The sequence below is a fragment of the Podarcis liolepis genome (genome assembly GCF_965112155.1).
Source record: "Podarcis liolepis genome assembly, chromosome: 4".
Taxonomy (NCBI): domain Eukaryota; kingdom Metazoa; phylum Chordata; class Lepidosauria; order Squamata; family Lacertidae; genus Podarcis; species Podarcis liolepis.
In genome coordinates this window covers 74,091,148-74,115,982 of record NC_139558.1, presented here as the reverse complement: position 1 = coordinate 74,115,982, position 24,835 = coordinate 74,091,148, and the positions used below count along the sequence as shown (strand labels likewise).

Below are 24,835 nucleotides of genomic sequence, written 5' to 3'. Positions count from 1 at the left end.
TTTCCCAATTATTTTCCCAATTTTAAAGGAAATATAAAACTCAGTATCTGGAAGCATTTTCCAATCACATTGGCAAGAAGTATAAAAAGGCCATATTCAGACGATATAAAGATGCCAGCTTCACCAAACGCATAGACGATACAAGGGCCAAACAACATGGAATTCTGGGGCCTCTTATCAGCGCTGAGGTCAGAGATAACATAAAGGTAAGTACTGAACAACAGGTATAAGGACAGAATCTAAAATTTCATTTTATTTAGTTCACGCATAGGACTTACGCTATATGCATTTTGACTATCCAAAATTTAACATCTGTATTTATATTGAGTTGCATCCAACTGAAGCTAATTGTACTCGGGTCCTGTTGAAATCTATGGGTCTTAACTTAGTCATGACCAACTTTTCACAATGATTTCAGTGGAGCTTAAGTGCCACTAATTTAGGCTGGACCCAAACCAGTGTCTCTCCTATGCAGTGCTGTGTTGATGACAACCCTATGCATAAAACATGTTCCTCCGTGAGTCTTATTAACCAAATAATTTATCCTGCACATACAGTTGCTTCTAGAAATTATTTATTAGTTGCATTCCTCCAATTGGTTTTATGGTTATCCTGTAGATCCCTCTGGGTATAGTTAGTAGAAGAGTACCTTTTTATTTTAAAAAAACCCCTAGTATTATTATTGCTTCAGCTTCTACTACTATTATTGCAAACGTCTTGTATAAAGCATTATTGCCATACTGAACACATATTCTCCACCTACATTTTAAACAGATTGTATTCAAAAACATGGCCAGCCGACCCTACAGTATTTATGTGCATGGAGTTACGCTTTCAAAGGCTGCTGAAGGAGTTGTTTATCCTTCTGGTGCCAAAGGTTGGTTATTCATTACTTCTGCCTAGATTTCCTCCTATCTTTCTTATGGTGGCATATATATATATATATATATATATATATATATATATATATATGCAGGTTTTGGTGTCTTCGGGTGTCTTCCCGTGTAAGAGTTGGGGTGTCTAGGCGACGTTTCGACGAGGTCTCACTCGTCATCTTCAGGCTGGTGCTTTCGGCTTCTTGTTACTGGAACAGAGCAGAACAGAACTGCTCTGTTCCAGTAACAAGAAGCCGAAAGCACCAGCCTGAAGATGACGAGTGAGACCTCGTCGAAACGTCGCCTAGACACCCCAACTCTTACACGGGAAGACACCCGAAGACACCAAAACCTGCATTCCTGTACCCGTGAAAATCTACGAAAGCATATATATATATATATATATATATATATATATATATATATATACCCCGTGTATATATGAAATTGCTTCCCTAGCAGTTCAGTCGATAGAGGTGTCCAGTTGTCATTTTCAAAACGTTTTTTAAAAAATTATTTTTTAAAAGGCCATTCCTTTTTAAAGGGCTTCAAAGCTAACTGTAAAGTCAGTATCATCCGAGGTAAAGGTAAAGGGACCCCTGACCATTAGGTCCAGTTGTGGCTGACTCTGGGGTTGCAGCGCTCATCTCGCTTTATTGGCCAAGGGAGCCGGCGTACAGCTTCCAGGTCATGTGGCCAGCATGACTAAGCCACTTCTGGTGAACCAGAGCAGTGCACAGAAATGCCATTTACCTTCCCGCCTGAGTGGTACCTATTTATCTACTTCCACTGTCTGCTTCCGAACTGCTAGGTTGGCAGAAGCAGGGACCGAGCAACGGTAGTTCACCCCGTCGCGGGGAATTGAACCACTGACCTTCTGATTGGCAAGCCCTAGGCTCTGTGGTTTAACTGACAGCGCCGCCCACATCCAAGGGTACTTTGAATAGGAATGGAAAGCTGAAGAAATTAACTGGCTAATTAAGGACAGAGCTGGCCCCATCATGACACAGAGGGAAGTGGCCACCTCATATGACAGATGCTGCGGTGGGGCAGTGGCAGCAACCTCCTGGCCATTCTTCCCTGGCCCCACACCCCTCTGCCAACTGGACTTCTGAGATGCCCCGGCTAGCTCTTTTCTGTTATAAGAAGAGAGCTTGTAGGTGTTAAGGGTTGTTGTGCTCAGAGATCCTGCTTGAAGGCTTCCCATGGGCTTCTGGTTGGCCACTGTGAGAACAGGACGCTAGATGAGATGGGCCATTAGCCAGATCCGGTAGGCTCTTCTTATGGGTGGAGATTCCATGATTAAGGAAGAGATGTAAGCACAATAGTCCAATGGGAGAGGCATAGGAGAGAGATCCTGATGGTTTCCACTCTGCTTCTTTCTCCTTCTGCATGTCAGAATAAAAGTCATACAATATGTGAAATCACACCTTACTCCAGAAAAAGCGATGTGTTTCAGCTGTAGCAGGAAAGAGCACAGAACCCGAGTGTCTGAAAGGGGTCTGCAGACAGTGTTTACACACTGTACATGGTAACTGCCATTTGCTTCTGCTCTTATCCTCTTACTCCATTTATGTCCTTATTCCATCCAGAGAACAGCACTGAAGGTAAACTAGTCCAACCAGGGGAAATTTACACATATCGTTGGACTGTACTCGACACAGATGAACCCACAAGCAAAGATCCTCAGTGTCTCACCAGATTTTATCATAGTGCTGTTGATATAACAAGGGATATCGCCTCAGGACTTATTGGACCACTTCTGGTTTGCAAACGCAAGGCACTCGACGTGAAGGGAACACAGGTAAGGTACTGTCAAGTATTGCAAACTGAGAGAGAAAAGATGGCGGCCGTAACGCTGCTATCTCAAGGTTCTGAGGCAGTGTGCCTCCAAGGGCTCATCCACACTTTGCTTGTTCTGTTTCTGGAAAGCCTGGTTCTGAGAGGTTTTCTGATTGTCCCTGACTTGGGTGTGAGTGGGAAACAGGATTTTGAACCAGATAGTTTTATCCAGCAGAGCTGCTCTTAGGCTCTTGGGGCCAGACAAGTTGTGAATGCATATTTTAGTCATGTAAACAGCACCCATGAAGAAGCATGAGCAGCCACAGGACCGTGCTGGGGGTGTATGGAGATGGAACAAAATCCCCTCTCCAAGCTACTATTTGCATTTCAAAGAAGTCGCATGCAAAATGCCTGGACAAAAACATTTTTGCCTGGCATTGGAATGAATGTTTTGGTGCCACATTACCTCCTATGGACCAGGGCATTAGATATATGGATTGCCATAGATCAGAAGACTCCCTCGTTGCCACCAGCTTTATTTCATATGGTGGAGGAATCCAGAAGAAGGTCTCAGATGATGACTGTAGTGCTTGGGCAGAGTCGTGTAATACTTTTTTTATAGATAAGCACCAACCCTTGGATTGTGCCTGGAAAAAGATTGATTGGTAGCCAGTATGGTTCTTTAAATACAAGCAAGATGCATCCTGCATAACCAGATCCATTTAGCACAAAACTTAGCCCAGTGGCCTGCTTACTAGCAGAGGTTTCAAAGGTTATAAGGGCATAGATAACAGTGGCCAGGCTACCTAGAAAGGTGCCGTAACTTGAGCTAATGAAAGGCACTTTATGCCATAGAAACCACTGAATCCAGCAGAACTCTCAAACAATGAACCTGGATCTTCAAGAGGAATTTGACCCCATTCAGACCAGGTTGAACCCTACCTCCCTGGTCAGATGAACAATTTATCTGGAATGAGTTTTAGTTTATTTGTGCTCTACCACTCCATTACTGAACCCAAATACTGGTTTCATTGAATCTGATCAATAGTCAAAGTAGGGCTGAGTGTCTTATAGCGAAGGGGAGAAATTGATTAAGTTTGCATTTTAATGGGAAACTATAAAGTTTGCCCTTCCTGAATCAATACATGAAATGAAACACAGCTCTTCTTCAAAATTTGCACTTCTTCAAATTATGCCATGCAGCTCTCCAGCCAAAAAAGGGGTACAAAAATGTATATATTAGTGAAAACAATGCTAAAATGCATTCTGTTACACTTGGAAAAATACTTATGCTAGGCTAAATTCCATACAAATGTGCATATTAGGAGAAATGTGCACACAATGCCTATGAATTTTCATGCAAATATATGCAGAAATGGGACAGGTGAGAAACTGGGAGAAATAAAAATTGACTGATTAATTCATCTCTTATATTATGAATATACACTGATAACATCTGCCTCTCTGAATGACTTGTCTAAGCAACTTAATGTAGATATTAAATAGTACAGGAGACCATGCCACTGGATTGATCATCCAGGTAGGAAAGGAATCAGCATAATTGTCTAGAATTCCTAAACAGCCTGCCCAGGTTTGAGATTCATTGTTTTATAAGTCAGAATGGAGTGCAGAGGGTATGCGATCGGAAATGATGGCATGTCTTAATGCTTTCCAGAATAAGGCTGACGACGAGCAGCAATCCCTCTTTGCCGTCTTTGATGAAAACAAGAGCTGGTATTTGGAGGACAATATCAAGAGATTCTGCAGCAATCCCTTCACTGTTAAGAGAGATGACCCCAGATTTTACAAGTCCAATGTCATGCACAGTGAGTAGAAACCTGACCCATCATTTCACTAAGCCTGTGAGAGCTCAACTTCAGTAGTGTGAAATAAAATTATGTGGGTGTTTTTTTGTTTTGTTTTTAATGGAAGAATAGCATGCTGTTTCCATAATGCTTGACTGCTTGATGGCATTCACTACACTACACCAATACAATGCTACAAGTTACATAGAAATAAAGTGGTAGACTAAGGCGGCAAAATTCAACATTGTACCACTTGAGAAGAGGGATCATATTGTTTTGAGCTTGTCATCGGATTGCTTTGATAAAATGTCTGGGGCAGGGCCAGCCCGGGACTTTCTGCCACACTCTGCAGCCTCTGTCACATGCAGTTCTATTTTAAAAAACCTATGTTAATTATAAATGTTTACACTACAAATGAGCAATCATATTTTTGAATGCTTGCCCTGTGTAAAAAAAAAAGTTCCCTGCATGAAGTAACTTAGCCCAAGTTAATGTAATCTTCCCCTTGATGAGTTAGTTATTAGATGCAGGGAGCTTTTTTATGCCTGAGAACATTAAACAAAATACAATTAAATGATAAGATCTTCCCATGCAGTCAAAAGTGGTAGAGCCCAAATTTCTGCTATGTCATTATGTGTGACATGTTCCTACAGGTGTCTGTTTCATTCCTGTTATAATGTCCATCGGATCTGGAAATTTGATACGCTCCTGGTAAAGTTATATATTCTTTGTTATATTGTTGTTGTCGTTTTTATTTTAGCTATCAATGGCTATGCATCTGATAGAACAGATATCCTTGGATTTTGTCAGGCTAATATTATTAAATGGCACCTCACCAGTGTTGGCACGCAGGATGAGATAGTGCCGGTGCATCTTTCTGGCCATACTTTCCTGAACAGAGGAAAACATCAAGATATCTTGCATCTTTTCCCAATGAGTGGTGAATCGGCTACAGTGACCATGGACAACGTCGGTTAGTAGCAACCTATAAATCCTGTTCTTACAGTGGCCAATTAGATGCCCATGGGAGGCTCGCAAACAGAAGCTGAGCACAGCAGCACTCTCCCCTCCTGCCGTTTCCAGGAATTCATATGATTCAGATTGTTTCCCTTTTCTTTAGAGTGATAGTCTCCTTTCCGCAAGAGTGGCATTCTCCCTGACATTAGTGGAGCTATTGGGAGTGGAACGAAACCACAAAATCCCCCAAAGGCCTCATCCACCCACCTTTCTGCCTCTCTCAGATTTTCCAGGTCAGCCACCTTGGCCTCAAAGGAACAAAATTGTTCCCAGAGAGCCAGGGGCTCATTGGACCAAGGACACCTCCACCCCTGCTGCCTTTCTACCTACCTAACTGTTTAGTGGTTTACTGAGTTACTTTATTAGAAACTTACATTTTGTTTGGTTCAAGGAGACGAGGGTCAGTGTAGTGTGCCCTGGGTTTCTCACTTTGCTGCTGAACTCGCTTAGCTGTTGTAACACAAAGCCTTTATTCTTTATCAGATGGGCCTCTCTGTAGCTCAGGAGTTGTAATCCAACAAAATTTGGAGGTCCACAGGTTCCTCATCCCTGTCTTGGTGGGAGACAACATATTGCAAAAAATAAAATAAAATAATTTGTAATAGAGTTCTCTGGTTCTGCAATATTGTAATGAGATTAAGGTTTGGTGTGAATCCTTTACCACCATTTGTGAGCCACAGAATTTACATTCAGGTGTCCGAGAAAGGCAAACTGTACAAGTAGTATGAATAATGCACATTATTCTGAATTTGCAGGAACCTGGCTTTTATCATCATGGGGTTCCCTTGAGATGAGCAATGGAATGAGACTTAGGTTTAGAGATGCCACTTGTGATGATGTTGATTACACAGAAAGTTATGATGACGCTTCAGATTATGCACTGGTCACATTTTCATCTGAGAAAAGTGACACAGCAGCACTAAAGGAGGAGAAAGCGGACAGAAGCATGATAAATGAAAATGTCCTTGATAACTATGAGGATCAAACTGAAGATGACTTAGAACAAGATATGTATGCTTTGATGCTCGGACTTCGATCACATCGTAATGGATCGATTGCTGAAGAAGAAGAAAAGCTGAATATCACTGCTCTTGCCATACAAGAAGAAATTGACAGCACCCGCAATAAGACTGATGGTAATGTAACTGTGAACTCACATCTGGTGTTCACAAATAACAGTGATACTTTACATGGTGATAAAGTGTTGGAAAGTCCAAGCAGTGCTTCGAATACAGCTGCACTTGACTCCCTCCATCCTAATTACACTTCTTTGGCAAACGATACTTTGATTGCAGATGTTGCTGCAGTGGTTAGAAACTGGTCCTCTGAACAAGGCAAAAGTAACCGTACTTCACATGGTGATGATGTGCTGAAAAGTCCAAGTACTGCTCTGAATACAGCTGCACTTGACTCCCTCCATCCTAATTACACATCTTTGGCAAACGATACTTTGATTGCAAATGTTGCTGCAGTGGTTAGAAACTGGTCCTCTGAACAAGGCAAAAGTAACCGTACTTCACATGGTGATGATGTGCTGAAAAGTCCAAGTACTGCTCCGAATACAGCTGCACTCGACTCCCTCCATCCTAATTACACATCTTTGGCAAACGATACTTTGATTGCAAATGTTGCTGCAGTGGTTAGAAACTGGTCCTCTGAACAAGGCAAAAGTAACCATACTTCACATGGTGATGATGTGCTGAAAAGTCCAAGTACTGCTCCGAATACAGCTGCACTTGACTCTCTCCATCCTAATTACACGTCTTTGGCAAAAGACACGTTAATTGCAGATATGACTGCAGTGGTTAGAAACCTGTCAGCTGAACAAGGAAAAAGTAACCCTACTTCGCATGGACCTTCTACAGAGAAGGAGCAAGAAGATAACGAAGGTGAAAAGGATACACGGCATGAAAAGAGGGAAAGGCAAGGTCTAACAGAGGCAGTATTATTTGCCCTTAAAGAGATGTATGCCCTGCTGTTTCATGTACAACAAAAAAGAAATCTTTCTGCTTTAGACAACACCACTTCAGATATTCCATTTCTTCCCATTCCCAGTGCAGAAACTGCTTCCAGCTTAGATGCCAGTCACCTTTCACATTATCTTTATGATTATGAGGATGAAGAGGAAGCAAATACTGAGTTTTCCTTGCTTTCAACAAATTTACCTTTGGCTATAGCAGAGACAGTGGAAAACAATGGTTCTGAACAAGAGTTGTTGGAAGATCAACAATATGATGATTTGACTTCTGATGGTATGTTAGACAGCTTTGCTTCTACTCCCATCCCAAAGCCCACAGAGAATTTGAAGGACTCACCTCAGCAGAGGCCAAAGTGTCCTCCCAAAAAGACGGCTTCTGAATGGAATATTGTTTCTGAGAAGGTGATTTATGATACAGAAGCAGATCTCACCAAACCTGTTGACAATAAACTACAGAACAGCTCCAGAAATGTCACCTTGTATCCAGAAAATACCATGTTCCCTAGCAAGAGAAAGCAGGAGACATACAAAGCTGGCTCCCAGCTTGAGTTAGGCCAACTAGAAATGAATAACAAGCAGGAAGCCCTGAATGAAAAGAGAAAGGTGAATTGTACCATCAGTACACCTGGAACTTTCCAGAAGGCTCGGCGAAAGAAAAGAAAGCCAAGAGTCTTAGCACCGAGAACTTCCAAACCTCTACTGTCACCTAGAGGATTTGGCAACAACAAAGCCTCCATTGAACGCAACCATACCATGCTGCCAAATGAGGTGTATGATACTTCGACACCAAAAGAGGATAAACCAGAGGTCAAATTAGGTTTTATAGGCGACGATGGGGAATATATGGAATATGACATAGACAGCACAATCTATGACGACAGCAGCAGTGGCTCTTATGAATATGAGACAGTACACTATCACGACCCATATATAAGAGACCCCCGACTTGACAGTTATACAGCACGTAACCCAGATGACATAGCTAAGCGTTACCTCCGGACTATGAACAATGCAAACATAAGGAGATACTACATTGCAACCGAAGAGGTTCTCTGGGATTATGCGGGACCAAGAAAAAGGTTTGGATGAATTATTTCTCTCTGACCCAATTCCATCTTGCTGGCTTTAGTGCAACGCGCTAAGCAGTGCAATCCTATACATGTCTACTCAGATGCAAATCCCCCCTCGGTAATTGTGTTTAGAATTGCAGCTTAAAACCTTTTAGAATACGTCAGTCTTTATTAATGGGCTGTTTCGATTTATTTTAAATAAATAAATAAGCCCATTTGTTTCTGGGCAAATGGTTGCCCAAAGTGGCTTACAATATAAAGCAACAAATGGTGAAAAGAACAATAATATAACCATAAAGCAACAACTCATCAACAGTCCACGCACACTCCATCAGGACTGATCGATTTTGGGTACTTCTTGATCATCAGAATCAGGTGGTTTAGCCCACAAATCTAGGAAACTATTCTTTTTTAATTTATTCATTAGGGGATAATGGGTTGTACCACTTTGTCATGCGTAGAGTTCCGCTCATGCAAGGCGACTTTCCCTTCTTGCTCCCTATACGTCATCAAAATCTGTTCAGGATGGTCCTTCAACCCTCTAGAGCAGATTTTGAGGGTGCATGAGGGGCTGCAGGGAGAGGAGGGGAAAGATTCATTGCAGAAGCAGAAGTATGTTGCAGAAGCAGAACAGCAGCGCTGGGCACAACCCAGTCTCTTTATTTTCTTTCTTTAAAGCACAGGATACCTCTGTGGGGCTGTTTCAGGAAGTAGACTGAGCGCCTCTAAGCAGACAAGCAATTGCAACCATGTTTGCTTAGTTATATTAAATCGGTTAATATTTAATATTTTTATCCCACTCTGCTGTTTGTAGAACATTTCACATCCAAAATGTACAATGCAGTTAAAAACAAAAATGTCATGTCAGTTAGGAAAAATGTTCATGTGAGCCATGCCATCCTAAAAAACACACTAAAAAACAGCAATCAAGTTAAAAACAACAGCAGTAGTCATTCAAAGAAAAATGATTTTTAGTTTCTGCCTACAACGGCAACAAATAAGGAGTTGGGTAAATCTCACCCTGTTTATACAGAAGGGCCCTGTGAGCTACAATTCTCAAAGTTCCCTAGGAATAGGAATTGACTGTTAAACCAATCTGACAATTATAGCTCTGTGAGAGGAATATGTTCACCTAACAATGCTCAGCATTCTTAACAAACTACAGTTCCCATGATTCTTTGGGGGAAGCCATGACTCTTTAAAGTGGTGTGATATACCTTTAAATGTACAGAGCCGATTGGACCAGAGTCACAGAGCCGAAATAGATGCCCTTTTGCTTTGATTCTGCATTTCTCAGTCTCCAAGTGCTTACTGATATTAAAAATTTACCCACAAAAAAGGTATTGTTTATTTACAGTCTCTTCATCTCATTCCTTCCATGTCCTCAGTACAGTGAAAAGTGGCTCAGCCAGGACAGGGTACAAAAAAGTGATTTTCCGAAGTTATCAAGACGAGACTTTTAGGACACCTGAAGCTGCAGGCGAATATGAGGAACACCTTGGCATCCTGGGTCCTGTCATTAGAGCTGAGGTGGATGATGTCATCCAAGTAAGTTCATGTTCCCAGTCTTTGAATAATTGGGGGCATTCCCCCCCTTTTTAATAACTTCAAAATAAAAAAATGGATTTCATTTTGGTTTGGGTGTGTTAAAATAAATAAATAAATTCCCTAAAAGACCATGTGTCTTTTTGTGGCTGAGTTCAGGAATGGGCATTGCTAATGAAAATAGAAGCATAAATGTATATAACAAATCTGAATCCTTTTGAATGCAGCCTGAACAATACTCGGCAATGTGCTCTGAATGCAACAATATTGCATGAACTTCTTATAGCATGGGGGGGGGTATGTGATATGCCTCCCAGATTTTGTTTGACTTCCATCAGCCCCAGTCAGTATGGCCAATAGTCAGGGATGAATGGCTTTTGGAGTCTAGCCGTATCTGGAGAACCACAGGTTTCTTGCCCCTGCTGTAGTCCATTTACATGTATAACTCATAAGGGTTTCTTAGTCTTCTGTCTCCTATGAGATTTTCCACTGCAGAAAGCAAAGGCGAAATGAGTTTCCTTTCCTTCTCATTACCCCCAGCTCTTGAAAGTGTGAAACGTGGTTGAAGGAAACTTCCACCGACAGCAATGAAATTCATGCACTACAAACTGACCTGCAACAAAATGCGGCAGTGTAATGTGTTCCTTTTCAGTGCCCGTGTATTTATTTATTTTAGATCTATGCTGCCATTTTAAAATCAAAACCGATAGCGAAATGATTCAAATCAGCCAGCCATGTCTTCTTTCAGGGTTCCATTCTCTCCTCCCAGTTTTCCATTTCCCTCCAACAGACACTTAGCATTCAATGGCTACTGAGCATGTCCAATCCTCATTGGACTGGTGGCCTTTTTTGGGGTGGGGGAGTCCCTCCTAGATTCTTTTCTAAAAATTTTTTAAACTTCAGCAAACTTCAAGACTTACCTCCAAGCCTGCAGATATTGTTTGGTGTGGATTTTGACTACATGAGTATCAACGCTTAGAGAACTGAGCTTGTTAAGAATACATAGAGTAGGATTACTGTAGTACTAATTTATGTGTGCCGTAGATTGGGAGCAGAAATGCATAGCAAATCTAAATTCCAGGTAGGGCTGTGAATGGCTCCTTTCTGAAATCCTGGAGAGCTACTGCCAGGTAGCGAAGACAATACTGAACTAGATGGATCAATGGTCTGACTCTCTACAAGGCAGCTTGTATTATTCCTAAATTAAACAACTTGGTTACAGTCAGAAGACAGGTAGCTACAACCATTTATAATTAAACCATTTCATATGCCCAGCTTGTTGATCTGTACAGACAGACAGCTGTGCACAATAAGTACATCCCAAGACAGATTTTCATTCACAACCTGTCTATAGTTTCAAAGAAATTTTCCCATGGGAGTGGAGTTCTAGATGTGACTAGATGTAGTCTCCAAAATCTGAACCTAGGATAACTCCAGAAAGCTAAGCTTTTGGAAGGGAGGTTTTCCACCTTCATAACTGCTAATCACTGTCCATTCAACCAGGCAGAGGGCCTGCTTGGTGGTGGTGCCCACCCTGTGGAACGCCCTCCCATCAGATGTCAAGGAAATACAGTCGTCCCTTGGATCCCGAACGCCTTGGTACTTGGACATTTTGGCTTCTGAATGCCACAAACCCAGAAGTGAGTGTTCAAGTCTGCAAATGTTCTTTGGAACCTGAACATCCAACACGGCTTCCACGGCTTCTGATTGGCTGCAGGAGCTTCCTGCAGCCAATCAGAAGCCGCGCTTTGGTTTCCTAACGTTTTGGAAGTCGAAGGGACTTCTGGAATGGATTCTGTTCGACTTCCAAGGTACGACTGTAAACAACTACCTGACTTTTAGGAGACACCTGAAAGCAACCCTGTTTTGGGAAGTTTTTAATGTTTGATATTTTATCGCTTGATGATGATGATGATGATGTTGGGAGCTGCCCAGATGGGCAGGGTATAAATTATTATTATTATTATTATTATTATTATTATTATTATTATTATTATTATTATAGATTCACTTTAAAAATCTGGCCTCCAGGCCATATTCTCTCCATGCCCATGGGCTTTATTATGAAAAGTCTTCTGAGGGTAGAAGCTATGATGACCAGTCTCCAAAATGGTTTAAAGAGGATGACGCAATCCTGCCAAATGGCACCTATACTTACGTCTGGCATGTGACCCAACGGTCAGGACCTCCAGAAGGTCAGAGAACATGTAGATCCTGGGCTTACTACTCTGCTGTAAACCCGGTAAGGCAATCTAATACAGAAAGTTTTTGTTTTTGTTTTAAAGCAGTAATACTTCTGTGGAATCCTCTGAGAGAAAAGGGAAATGAATTATTTCAACAGTAATGAAGAACACGTTGGCTAATTTGGCTTCCAAATTTGTATGCCTTTTGCTTTTCAGATATATCTTGGATTTGAGATTCCCTGTGTATTAAATGGGTGTATGTGGAAATGACCATGTTATAACATTCATGAATTACTAATATGATTTAGTTTATTATTTGCCTTTCACAAGCTGGTCCCAGGACAGGTTACAGCAATTTAAAATTCAGGATTTAAACAGTTTAAATTTTTTACATATTAATATATCTGCATCAGAATGAAGTGAACTGATGCTTTCAAATAAACCACAAGAGCAGCAATTCATTTACCTGAGAAACTAATTTTGGAACCTCTTTCCTGTCTTGTTTTGTAGGAAAAAGATATTCACTCTGGCTTGATTGGGCCAGTCTTGATCTGTCAAAAAGGAATGCTTGACAAGTATAGCAAGCCAAAGGACATGAGAGAATTTGTCCTGCTTTTTATGGTCTTTGATGAGGAGAAAAGCTGGTACTTCAATAAATATAAAAGAAAGACTCATGCTGAGAGAATTTCCGGAGCAAAAAGGCACCATAAATTTCCTGGTATAGATGTTTTCCTTTGTGTACTATAAGATCCCTAGTGATGACGAATAATAACTATGACTATATTGAAGAAAAATGATAGGGATGTTTTCAGAATGTTAACATTTTACAGACACAAAACACTTACATGAGATTTTACCTCTCTCTGTTGTCTCCCATGTTCCTGACAAGAGTTCAAATATAGTAGATTTATAATCAGAGGTCTCAAATTGTTTTAGCACAACCAGTCCTGCTACTGACTATTCCCTTGCACTAATATCAAACTCATCTGATCTTATTTTGCTTCAAATATTTTCCTGTTTCATTCCAAGGCCCCCCTCTTGATACATGTTAATGTATTCTGTTAATATTTTGTTAACAGAGAAATATAATTAATACATCATAATACACAAGTTGGTTTTCTCTTTATTCTTCAAACTTAACACTATATCCTTACTCTCCCTTTCAAATTGAATTATTCTATTTAAATAAAGTTTAACTCGAAAGGCAGAGATATTTCTCAAAGCCATTGTTTATCCCATCAGTGGGCACTAATGAGCAAAAGTTAAAAAGTTTTAAACCACTTGGATTTGAGCTTATATTTAACTCTTTTCCATTGAAACTGGGAGGGCTTGAGGTATTTAGTGCTGACTGGATTACATCCATTTTGATTTTCCACATCCAACCTGACATTTGTAAAGCTAACTTTTGCTAAAGCCCTTGAAAATTGCAGGTGGCAAGGAGCACAGTTCCTGGGTGCATTATTTGAAGGTGATGCCTCCATTGAGAAAATAGGGACAAACTATGTGTTGTGGTTCTGTGATTAGAACTTCCAACATAATTGTTGTCTTGTAAAACCAGCCAGTTGGCATTTCCCAGTTTGGATGGTTGTGCCTGTAAATCTTCATTTGCTACTAGCAACTTCAGGTAGTGGTGGTGGGGATTATTAGAGGCTTCTGCAGCTTCAGAGAAAGAGGTGAAACAGGACGTGCCGCCCCTGGTGACAGCAAAAAACAAATTACCCAATGTTGCCACAAGACCATTAGATTTCCAGGTTACTACTGTATGCTATCATGATACTATCTTAATTAAACCACGGAGCTGAAATATTCTTCTATGTCAAGGCTTTGAAGAACTAAGTAGTTATAGAAATTGCAGTTATGCATCTAAACGTGTGTTTTTTTTTAAAAAAAAACAACCACAGAAGGATATGTGTGCTGTTTCTTAATCTCTGATCACATGTTCTTTTTTGTTCCAGCTATTAATGGGGTTTCATACCACCTTCAGGGGTTGCGGATGTTTAAGGATGAGAAGGTCCACTGGCATTTGATAAACATGGGTGGGCCAAAAGACATTCATGTTGTTAATTTCCACGGTCAGACATTCACAGAACAGGGAAGGGAAGATCATCAGCTTGGTGTCTACCCTCTTCTTCCTGGTAAATATAATCAGACGGACCCGTTTATTGTTGTCAGAAAATTAAATGCTCTTCTCTATGGTGTTGGAATGACTCTGAAGAATTCTTAAGTAGTTATATCAATGTGAATAAAAAAAGAATATATTTTTTTAAAGAATGACAAATGACCCAGTCCATATCAGCGTATAAACAACCCCTGATTTCCATGGTAAATAGTTGAGAAATTATTGCAATAGAATCCACTTTGCTTCCATTAGCCTTCTGAGATGCACTGGCTAACTCCTTTAGGTTACATAAGAAGAGGGGTGACAAACTGGACCCAGCTGGTAGTCGGGATCCTAATATTCTCCATCACCACGGGCCACTTTGACAGGTGAGCAGGCACCAACCACCTGTCAATCACCTGCAATCACCTTGACATCGGGCTAAGCATTTCTCTTTGCAGACTGGGTTGAATACAGGTTAGTATGCAAAGAGAAAATGTTCTTGTCTACATATCTTCTCTGCTTTATTGATTTTTATCAAAAATCCTAATGTATGTGGTGAAAATACAGCATGAGAATGCAAAAAAACCTGGATGTTTGTGAAAGTTCAGGAACCTTGCACCTGATGTCTAATTCCTGTTAGTGCAGAATCATAAAAAACAGAGTAGGCTTTGGTTTAATATGATGCTGCTCTACTCATCTTCTGACCACATTTTTCAGTTTAGGCATGCTTAACAAAAATGTGCATGCATTTCCTTTCTGCTTTGAAGGTTCATTTGGTACTGTTGAAATGAAACCGTCAGGAGCTGGCACATGGCTTTTAAAAACAGAAGTCGGTGAATATCAGGAAGCAGGAATGCAAGCCTCCTTTACTGTTATAGATACAGGTAACAGAGTTTAACCATATTGAATCTCACAAAACAAGGCACATAAGTGTCATTGCATGGTTGGGAAGCAGTGTGTGTGCAGTTGGACTTCAAGCTATTGCTAGTAAATTAGCATTGTTTTGTATCCAATACAGTACTGGTCCAACTGTTAGGCTCGTCCTACTTGCGTGTAGGACCCTGGCAGAGACACATGCCTAACTAGCATGTTCTCTCCCTCCTGGTCGATCGTTCGGGAGCTTCAAATGCTTTCTTCAGCTCAAACATCACAGCGACTGTTACCAAGAGGCATCAGCACACTTACGATCCTGCAGACTATTTGCAGTTTGAGTAACAGAACTCAGTAGCACAGCATTTTGGCTTATCTACGTTTATTTACATATAATACACTCAGAGCATTCTGACTTAGCTCCTTCCTCTTTCTCATCAGACAGCAAAAAGAGAAAGAACAAAGGACAATAGTCCCACTTCACGGAACACAGTAATACCAAAACATCCTGTTTCCGTCACTTCCCACACTGTGGAATGTAAACATACACCGTCATGTGATAGACAACAATCCCATGACTGCAAACACGGAGCAAGAATCCTAACAACTCAGAGTAGATGCACTGAAATTAATCAAGATGGCTTACTCAGGTCTATTAATTTCAATGAGTCTATTTTGACGAAAACTTTGTTGGATGCAACCCATTGTCACTGGGCAGGCCCTGTTTGGTGGGTACTGGCAGAGTTTCCAGGGATGCTGGGATCATGTCTGCCATTTTTATGCTGTTGTTGTTGTTTTTTAAAAAAAGCCTGGCTGTGTATTTTTTCTTTCCCATCCTAGACTAAGTGCACACAAGATATAGCAATGGTGCATCTCCATCTCACCCCCAGGTGTAACCTAGGGTATAGGATTGCTCTGCCTAGCACCAGAATTTAGGTAGGGCTAATGTGTTTGATCCCTTTCAATAGGATGCAAGCTGCCCATGGGTCTAGCAAGTGGCATTATAAAAGACTCACAGATCAGTGCTTCAAACTACATAGGTAAGTTAAATTTCAAAGTGAAGGAATTTAAGTCGTTAAGTTGAATATGTTTTGTCTCTTTGCAAGTGATATACTTTAAATTGGAGCGTCTAGCAATGGAACCACTACACAATAGACTACTGCTTTAATGAACATCCACGTTCTGTGGTGGCCCAACATTAACAAATCCATTTTTTCCCATTGTGGTAGACATAAATTATCTTTCATGGTACCAAAATGGACAGCACAGATGGGTAATATACTAATTAGTAGGCATGCAATATAACAGACTGAATATAACTTGTTTGTTTAAATATTTTTATTTACAATATTTATAAATATTACAATATTGTAATCTTTACAATATTACAACAACAGCAGCACAATTTTTTCCAAATACAAACAATTGTGAATTGTCCTGGCATTTGTACAGACTCTTATGGTGTATTATAATTATTATTCTAAAAAACATCACCCCATTTTTTCCATATTTGTTAGTTTCTCACCATAGTCCACGATTAATATATTACATAAATATTTGCCACATATTGCAAAATGAAAATAGATTATGCTTGCCTCTGAATTTGCTGCCAAGGAGTGTGGTGGAGTCTCCTTCTTTGGAGGTCTTTAAGCAGAGGCTTGACAACCATATGTCAGGAGTGCTCTGATGGTGTTTCCTGCTTGGCAGGGGGTTGGACTCGATGGCCCTTGTGGTCTATTCCAACTCTATGATTCTATGATTCTATTCTATGCTCTAATTTGACAGGTCAGTTTCTCAGCCATTCAGTGTGGTTTGTGATGGTGTTTGGTTTAGAAAGCAAAGACCAGCTCTATAAATTGGTTCTGAAAATGCCATCTCAACCTACGACTTGCCCTGCTGGTGATGAATTAGCAACAGCAAATTTTTCATTTGAAATGCATTAGAATGTTTTTTTTAGCAAGTTCTAGACCACTCCTAAGAGGGACGTGGGTGGCGCTGTGGTGTAAACCACTGAGCCTTGGGCTTGCCAATTGGAAGGTCGGTGGTTCGAATCCCGTGTGATGGGGTGAGCTCCCGTTGCTCGGTCCCTGCTCCTGCCAACCTAGCAGTTCGAAAGCACACAGGTCAAGTAGATAAATAGGTACTGCTCCGGCGGGAAGGTAAATGGCATTTCCGTGCGTTGCTCTGGTTTCGCCAGAAGCGGCTTAGTCATGCTGGCCACATGACCTGGAAAATTGTCTGTGGACAAATGCTGGCTCCCTCGGCCAGTAAAGTGAGATGAGCACCACAACCCCAGAGTCATTCACGACTGGACTTAACTGTCAGGGGTCCTTTACCTTACTGCTCCTAAAAGCAGGTTTGTTTGTTTTTTTAAAAAAAAATCTCACTCACTATTTTGTTTAGAGATTGCAAATGTATTACTGATAATGTTTAGTATCTTGTCCATTCTTGTCATGAATGAATCAGTCAGTTCAAATGTGTTTCCATCAAAAACGCAAGAGCATGCAAAAAAGGATGGTAAAGACCTTGGCTGTTCTGTTGGGTTAGAATGTGTTAGCCTATTGTAATTTGTAATGGGATTCAATAGCTTTTATTTATTGTTAATAATGTTGTTTACAACCACTAAACTGCTTTTTTGAAACAATTGTTCTGAAAACTGGCATCGTTTAAGCTTTTCAGTTTCCTTTTGCAATACATTTTCTGTTTGGTCTTATCCAGGATACTGGAAGCCTAAACTGGCAAGATTAAATAATGATGGAAAATACAATGCTTGGAGCGCTGGGAAGAACGAAAGTGAACTTCCCTGGATCCAGGTATGATTTGATCACAGAAACAGTTTTATGAGTATAGATTTGAAGTAACTTGATTTAAAATAGCTTGCTTTTCTTTTTTAGCTTAAAAAAGAAATGCTGAGTGGAAGGTATGATGGCCTGTGTGGGTAAAAGAACCAATAGACTAGACATCAGAAGGTCCTTTAGCTTTGAACTTCTGGAATAGCCTGATGGATAAAGTTGCAGGCCAAAGAGCATTGTTGTGCCTGAAACAGTGTAGGATAGATTTATTAAACATCTCTTGTAACTGCAAAAATGGGAAATGTTCAGAAAAGAGCATGCAATATGATTAAGGAGCTGGAACAACTCCCCTATGAGAAAAGTTGGCAACAATTGGGCCTTTTCAGGTTAAATAAAAAGCAGAGCGAGGGGTAGGGCATGACAGAGGTCTATAAGATAATGCATGGTGTGCAGAACGTGGTGAAATTTTCTCTCATTATACCAGAACTCACAGGACTGTCCAATAAAGCTAAATGATGGAAGAATCAGGACAGACCAAATAAATTAGATTTTCATGCAAAGCTAAACTCTGGAATTCACTTTCAGAAAATGTAAAGGCACCACCAACTTGGATTGCTTTATAAGAGGATTAAACAAATGTTCCATCACTACCATGCAGGACATCATGCCTCTGAATACCAGTTCCTAGGAGTCACAAATGTGGGGACCGCTCTCGCATTCCAGTGCTGCTTGTGGGCTTCCTACAGGCATCTGGCTGGCCTGTCAGAACAGGACACTGGACTTTGATGGGCTTGTTCTTAAATTTGTGGGGCTTTAAAAAAATTCATATTCTTCCATTTGAGACTGTTGGGGTCATATTTTGCTTTTATGAGCTTTGGAAAGCTTATACCTTCCCTCTTCTTTGAAGGTATCAGGGACATCTTCAATCTGAGATGAGATGCTGGGTGATGTGGATTTGTATCAATATAATCTGATGGATTGCCATGTTTGGTGTCAGGCCAAACTGCCTAAAGATGCCTGGCTGGGCCTGTGTGGCTTCTTGACAGTCTTGTGTGAGTCATCTGGTGGCCCAATAGGTTGTTTGTGATGAGATAACAATCAGTGGGTTAAAAGTTCTTTGGGTCTGGGAATAGGGGATTGACCTATAGGCCCTGTGATCTGTAATCTTCTCAACTCTGCAGTTCTGTGTCATCTTTGAAAAAGAAAAGATTAAGCCTATTGTAGTGGCTACGAATGTTTTGAAACATCTTTCTGAAGTTCATGGCTGAGACAGAGAGAGATTTGAGGTCCATCTGAGGGCTTGCTTGTGTGCTTAGGGCAATAGTTAACTTTTTGGCACACTTCTCCTGCTTCATCAGCTAGGGTAGAAAGGTCACTTAATACTGTTTGTTTGAATTCTGAATATCTAGAGAAAGGGCTTTTGTACTGGTAAATAGTACCACTACTGAAAGAACAAAAATAAAAGACAATGCCCCCAGAACTTAGAAGGAAAATATGATTTTAAAGGAAAATATGACCTATCAACAAAAGTGTTGTTTTCTACTTCTGACTTGCTCTCTGTTTGCCCCTTGCTACAAAACGGTTCAGGGCCTTCAGAAGGTCAGAAGATCTTTGCTGTATCAAGTTATATATTCCTATCACTGTGCAATCATGCAGATGCCAAATGTTTTTCCAGTTTTGGTATGGGGTTTTTTGTCCTGCATGAGACTCTTGATTTTACTTATTTCAAGTGCCCCAAATTGCTTAACTCTAAAGTAGGACTGTATAAACTTCTAAGGAAATGTACCTTGCTCTTAAAAAGTCTTGTTTTAGCCATCCTAGGCAGGTAGTTTATTGAAGCACTAGTGCAGGTACAGCCAAACTTGGCCCTCCAGATGTTTTGGGCCTAAAATTCCCATCATCCCTGACCACTGGTCCTGTTAGCAAGGGATTATGGGAGTTGTAGTCCCAAAACATCTGGAGGGCCAAGTTTGGCCATGCCTGCCTAGTGGAACTGTCTTCTGTGGTGGATGTCCTGTATTCTGTGTGCACTGATTGGAAATGAAACAGTGTGACTGCCCCAAAACATTTGCTGGCACAAACAGTATCAAAGGTGGGATTGTGTATGATTTCCCCAATAGCATAATGAGCACCAAGGCTGACAAGGACAGCAGCGGGGAGCTGGTACAAATTACTGGGGCCCAGTGATCTGGAAGGGGCCCCAGATCCTAATTATCTTGCATATGTTTTTGTCTTTCTCAGTAGCATCATTACAGACAGAAAGAAAAACAATAAAGCTGCATATTATATGAAAAAATGAACATTGAAAAATAAAAATAATCTGGCTGTCACAACATACACGTATACCATGGAGTTTTACGTGTGCATGTGCCAAAATCACACTTGTCTTTCTCACAAAGAGGATACCTTTCCAATGAAACTGCACTTATATGGATCTACTGTTTTGCTCCTGTATAGGTGGACCTAGAAAACCAGGTTCTAATCACAGGCATTCAGACCCAAGGAGCCAAGCAGTTAATGCGTTCCTTGTATACAATGGAGTACGTCATTGCCTACAGCAAAGATGGAAGAAAATGGGTTGCTTTTAAAGGGAATCACTTAGGGACACAGAAGGTGTGTATATTTACTGTACTTGTCCCTGTTTTCCACTTGAGGAAAAAAAAGGCAGCAGGCGTTGAAGTTTTTGCTCAAGGGATAATGTAGATTAATATAAAGAGAGCCAATGTGGTGCAGTTGTTACTGTTAGACTCCTGGACTATGACAAAGGAGATCAGGGTTCAAATTTCCATTCAAACGTGAAGCTTAGTGGGTGACCTTGGGCCAGTCTTGCCGCCTAATCTACTTTACAGTGTTTTGAGGTTAGCTTTTTCACCTGCCTTGCTCCACCCTCCAGCCCTGGGAGCCTTTATAAGAGACCTGTTCTGCTACCTGTTCTTTATTGTAATTGATAAGTGCAGACTGTTAAATTATTATTTGCTGATGTTTAATTTTACTGTTTACTGTTGGATTCTAATGGATTATTGAATATTGCTTTATTTTATATAAATTGTTTATTTTAAAGTTATTGTGACTTTTTTATAGGATCCGATTGTTACTATTAATGTTTGATATTTTATTATTTTTATGTGTGTTGGAATATGGGTGGGGTAATAATAATTTTATTTTATTTTATTTTTTATTTGGAAACACCATTGTAAAAATACCTGCACTGACTGTGCATCTACTACAGAGTCTGCTTGCTTTAATTTAGGTCTAGAGTACCATAGGAATTGCCTAAACCAGGGGTCTGCAATCCGCGGCTCCGGAGCCGCATGTGGCTCTTTTACACCTTTGCCGCGGCTCTGGGGCAGATACTAGCGAGGGGAGGAGGCGCATTTTGCACCCTGGCACTCCCCACTGTGGCGGGCGCTGTACTGGCTGTGACGTCGCATGGGGGCGGTGCGTGCGTTAGTCATGCACTGTCCTGACGTCACCTTCCCGCCCGCCCGCTACATTGTAAGGGGCATGTACGCTGGTCACTGCATTGAAAGGGGAGTGAAGAACACACACACACACACACACACACACACACACACACACACAGGTAACTTGTTAATTTAACGTTTATTTCTATGAGGAGGAGTAATTCTGAGGGGTCAAACAAATAAATAATAATAAAAAGTGACAAAAAAGTTATTTTTATAATGACGAGTTTTGCGGCTCCCAGTTTTTTCTTCTTTGGAAACGGGTCCAAGTGGCTCTTTTTGTCTTAAAGGTTGCAGACCCCTGGCCTAAACCTTAATATCCCAGCTTGATCACTGCGAACATTTGCAGGAGCGCCACTTGAGATGGCAAGGCTCATTTGACATCAGCACAAAATAGATCCTTTAGTTTGATCAGCCTAGTCCTGTGGAATGCTCTGCCAATAGGGATTCAGCAGGCACCTCTAGTTTCAACCTTAAAATGCCTGTTGAAAACTTTTCTGTGCTGCTAGTCTTATGCAGGTAATTAAGAAAAAGTTAGTTGATGGTCTCTGATTTTAAATTTTTACATGTCTTATTGCATATAGGTATAACTGTAAACCACGTTGATTTTTAAAAATAATATAGCAGTATAGAAATAAATAAAAAATTAAAAATCACAGTGAGACAGAGAACCAAGTATGCCACCTTGAGCTCCTTGAAGGAAAGGTGGGATGTAAACGTAATAATAAATAAATATGAGAATACAAATGCTAAACTTATATGAATGCTAGATGCCAGTGCTAAACATATATGACCACATGAAAGTAACCTTTTCCACATGTAGCCCATGAGGATATAAATGTGCATTGACATGTATATCTCCATTCATATTGCAATTCTCATCCAGTCCCCACTGAACTGGCTGGGTGCATCTTCTGAAACACATCTCCACCTAGAGAGCCACCATTTATTATGCATGGTAAACTGGAATAAAAATTGGTTCAGGGCTGTTATGGTCCATCTTTTTTAGCCCGAGAAATTGTATAGAAATCCTGTCCTCCCTTAAAGAGGGTACATGTTGCGGTGAGACCTGGAAACCGATCCCCTCTGTTGTGGGTGGGCAAGATTTGTCAGCCACAACACCCGATTGGTAGGTCCCTCGTAGCTAGGTGCAATCTGGCCAATGGGACACAGTCCAAACGGTTCGAGGGACCTATTTATACCTATGCACGTGACCCAGAGCTTCCTCTTTCGGCTTGTGCATTCGGAACACCCGCCCACCTCTCCCTACTTTTAGGGCTTTTGCGCTTGACCTTGCTATGCCGTTGTGTGTCATCTGTCGTTGGGACAGAGGCACGGCAGGAATTTCCCCCACTTGGCTGATTGGCTGTTGCCATTTGTGTTTCGCCTGCTGTGTAACAAATCGTCACAACTTGTAGGGTTGCGGATAGGCTCTGGTTTAGGTGATAGGGATGGGAGAAGACTCTCGCCATTCCTATGTGAAGCGTATTCTGTGAAAGGAATCCAGGGACTCAAATGGTTTGGTCCACCCCTGAGAGGGGGTTGTGCCCGTGCCTGAGTCCAGGGGGACATTTGTGTGGCGGACATAGTCCGTTCCCAACTTTTCGCTTATCCAGGTGTTCACCCTTGGCTGACATATGCTGGAACCCTGGGTCAGCACTACCTGCATGGCAGGGAGCTAGTCGAACCAGAGCCTATGCAACCAATCACTTTCTGTAATCAATAAAGTTGGGCCTAAATTCTGCCAAAAACCAAAACTAAAATTTGAGTCAAGTGTGAATTTATTTAGGGGGGAGGTTTCTGGGTCTGAACAGGCAAATGGGCAGAATCCATATAAGAGACACTTATCCATGAACAAATACCGCAGAGTTACTTACAGAGCTCTTTTGTTTCCACTAGGTTTTTGAAGGGAATTCAGATGCCCATGGAATAAAAGAAAACCTCATTGACCCTCCTCTTGTTGCTAGGTATATTAGGGTGTATCCAACCAAGTTCTATAACAGGCCTACTCTTCGTATGGAACTCCTGGGTTGTGATACAGAAGGTAAGACCTGGATCCTGCAGCTGAGGCCTTTCTGTGTGTACATCTTTGCTGTAAACCATACTGTTGCTTAGGAGATCTAACCAGGATGTGTCCATATTTTTTATGATAGATTGCTTTATGCCGTTGGGAATGGAAAGTGTGGCTATCAAGAACGTGCAAATTACAGCCTCTTCTTATAAGAAGACTTGGTTGGGTTCATGGGAGCCATCTCTTGCCCGCCTCAATCTCAAAGGGAAGATGAATGCCTGGCAAGCAAAGGTAAAGACAAAAGCTGCAAAATCGAAGCTTCTGCAGTTGTTGTTTTTTTTTAAATAATGTAAAAGTAGAGTAAAAATGAAATAATCAGGGTCGCACACAAGCTAACCATCATATTAAAATACCATATAAAGAAATCAACAGAAAAAGAAGAAAGAAGTTAGCGCTAGTGCTAGTGAATGAACTCCGTTAAAAAATAATAATACCTGTAGCTTGAAGTCATTGGATCTACTCCAGTGTACACAGGATCAGCAGCTGTAATGCCTGCAGGTGATATCCTTGATTAATATACACACTTAACCCTGGAATACTGAGCTTAATAGGACTTACTTCTGAGCAGACATATATGGAATTGTGCTTGAATGAAGTGTTGGTTATTTAGCTTTAAATTTTTCATTGCTTTCTTTTAACAACTGTGTTTTATTTTCTTTGAATTGCTTCCACTTCACAAATTATTTTGATTGTAGGTCAACTAATGCATATAATTAAATAAAGAACACATGGAAGGATGCTAAACACTTGGCTATTTTAGAGTCTTCGTCCAGTGTTCAGTGACCCTGTGCACTTCTGTAGAACTCAGTTAAAGATTTGCAAGTATTGGATATTCACCAGTGAACTTGCACAACTCAGTGTTATTATTGTTCTCATTAATTTTACAGTCTAACAACAACCAACAATGGCTGCAGATTGATCTCCTTCAACCTAAGAAGATAACAGCCATCATAACACAAGGAGCTAAATCAATGTACAGTGAAATGTATGTGAAGACATTTTCCATCCTCTACAGTGATGATGGTTCAGTGTGGAAGCCTTACATGAATGATTCAACTTCCATGGAAAAGGTACCAATTCTTCCTCCCCCTCCCTATTTATTATTTTCATTTATGATAAGCATTAAAAATGTTGGCCACTCTCCCCTACTACTGAGGTCTCCTTTAACAGTCTTGATTTGCCAGGTTTGACTCAGTGACTCTATACTGCCAAATCATTTTGCTTCACCAAGGATTTAGAGTTCTTACAAGCAATATAGGGACCAGTGATCATTAGATATGGC

At 40.8% G+C, this 24,835-nt stretch overlaps 1 protein-coding gene across 1 annotated transcript in view; it reads left to right on the top strand.

Moving 5' to 3' along the window:
• F5 (coagulation factor V) overlaps positions 1–24,835 on the top strand; it is a 30,888-nt gene that overhangs the window by 4,196 nt on the left and 1,857 nt on the right. The window contains exons 6-22 of the mRNA XM_083500857.1: positions 29–206; positions 775–877; positions 2,468–2,679; positions 4,333–4,483; positions 5,223–5,435; positions 6,235–8,536; positions 9,916–10,075; positions 12,078–12,314; positions 12,766–12,973; positions 14,211–14,390; positions 15,124–15,240; positions 16,195–16,266; positions 17,945–18,039; positions 20,476–20,631; positions 23,382–23,526; positions 23,636–23,784; positions 24,441–24,623. Of these exons, the coding sequence (XP_083356983.1) occupies positions 29–206; positions 775–877; positions 2,468–2,679; positions 4,333–4,483; positions 5,223–5,435; positions 6,235–8,536; positions 9,916–10,075; positions 12,078–12,314; positions 12,766–12,973; positions 14,211–14,390; positions 15,124–15,240; positions 16,195–16,266; positions 17,945–18,039; positions 20,476–20,631; positions 23,382–23,526; positions 23,636–23,784; positions 24,441–24,623 (4,861 nt within the window). The remainder of the gene's footprint in view (positions 1–28; positions 207–774; positions 878–2,467; positions 2,680–4,332; positions 4,484–5,222; positions 5,436–6,234; positions 8,537–9,915; positions 10,076–12,077; positions 12,315–12,765; positions 12,974–14,210; positions 14,391–15,123; positions 15,241–16,194; positions 16,267–17,944; positions 18,040–20,475; positions 20,632–23,381; positions 23,527–23,635; positions 23,785–24,440; positions 24,624–24,835) is intronic.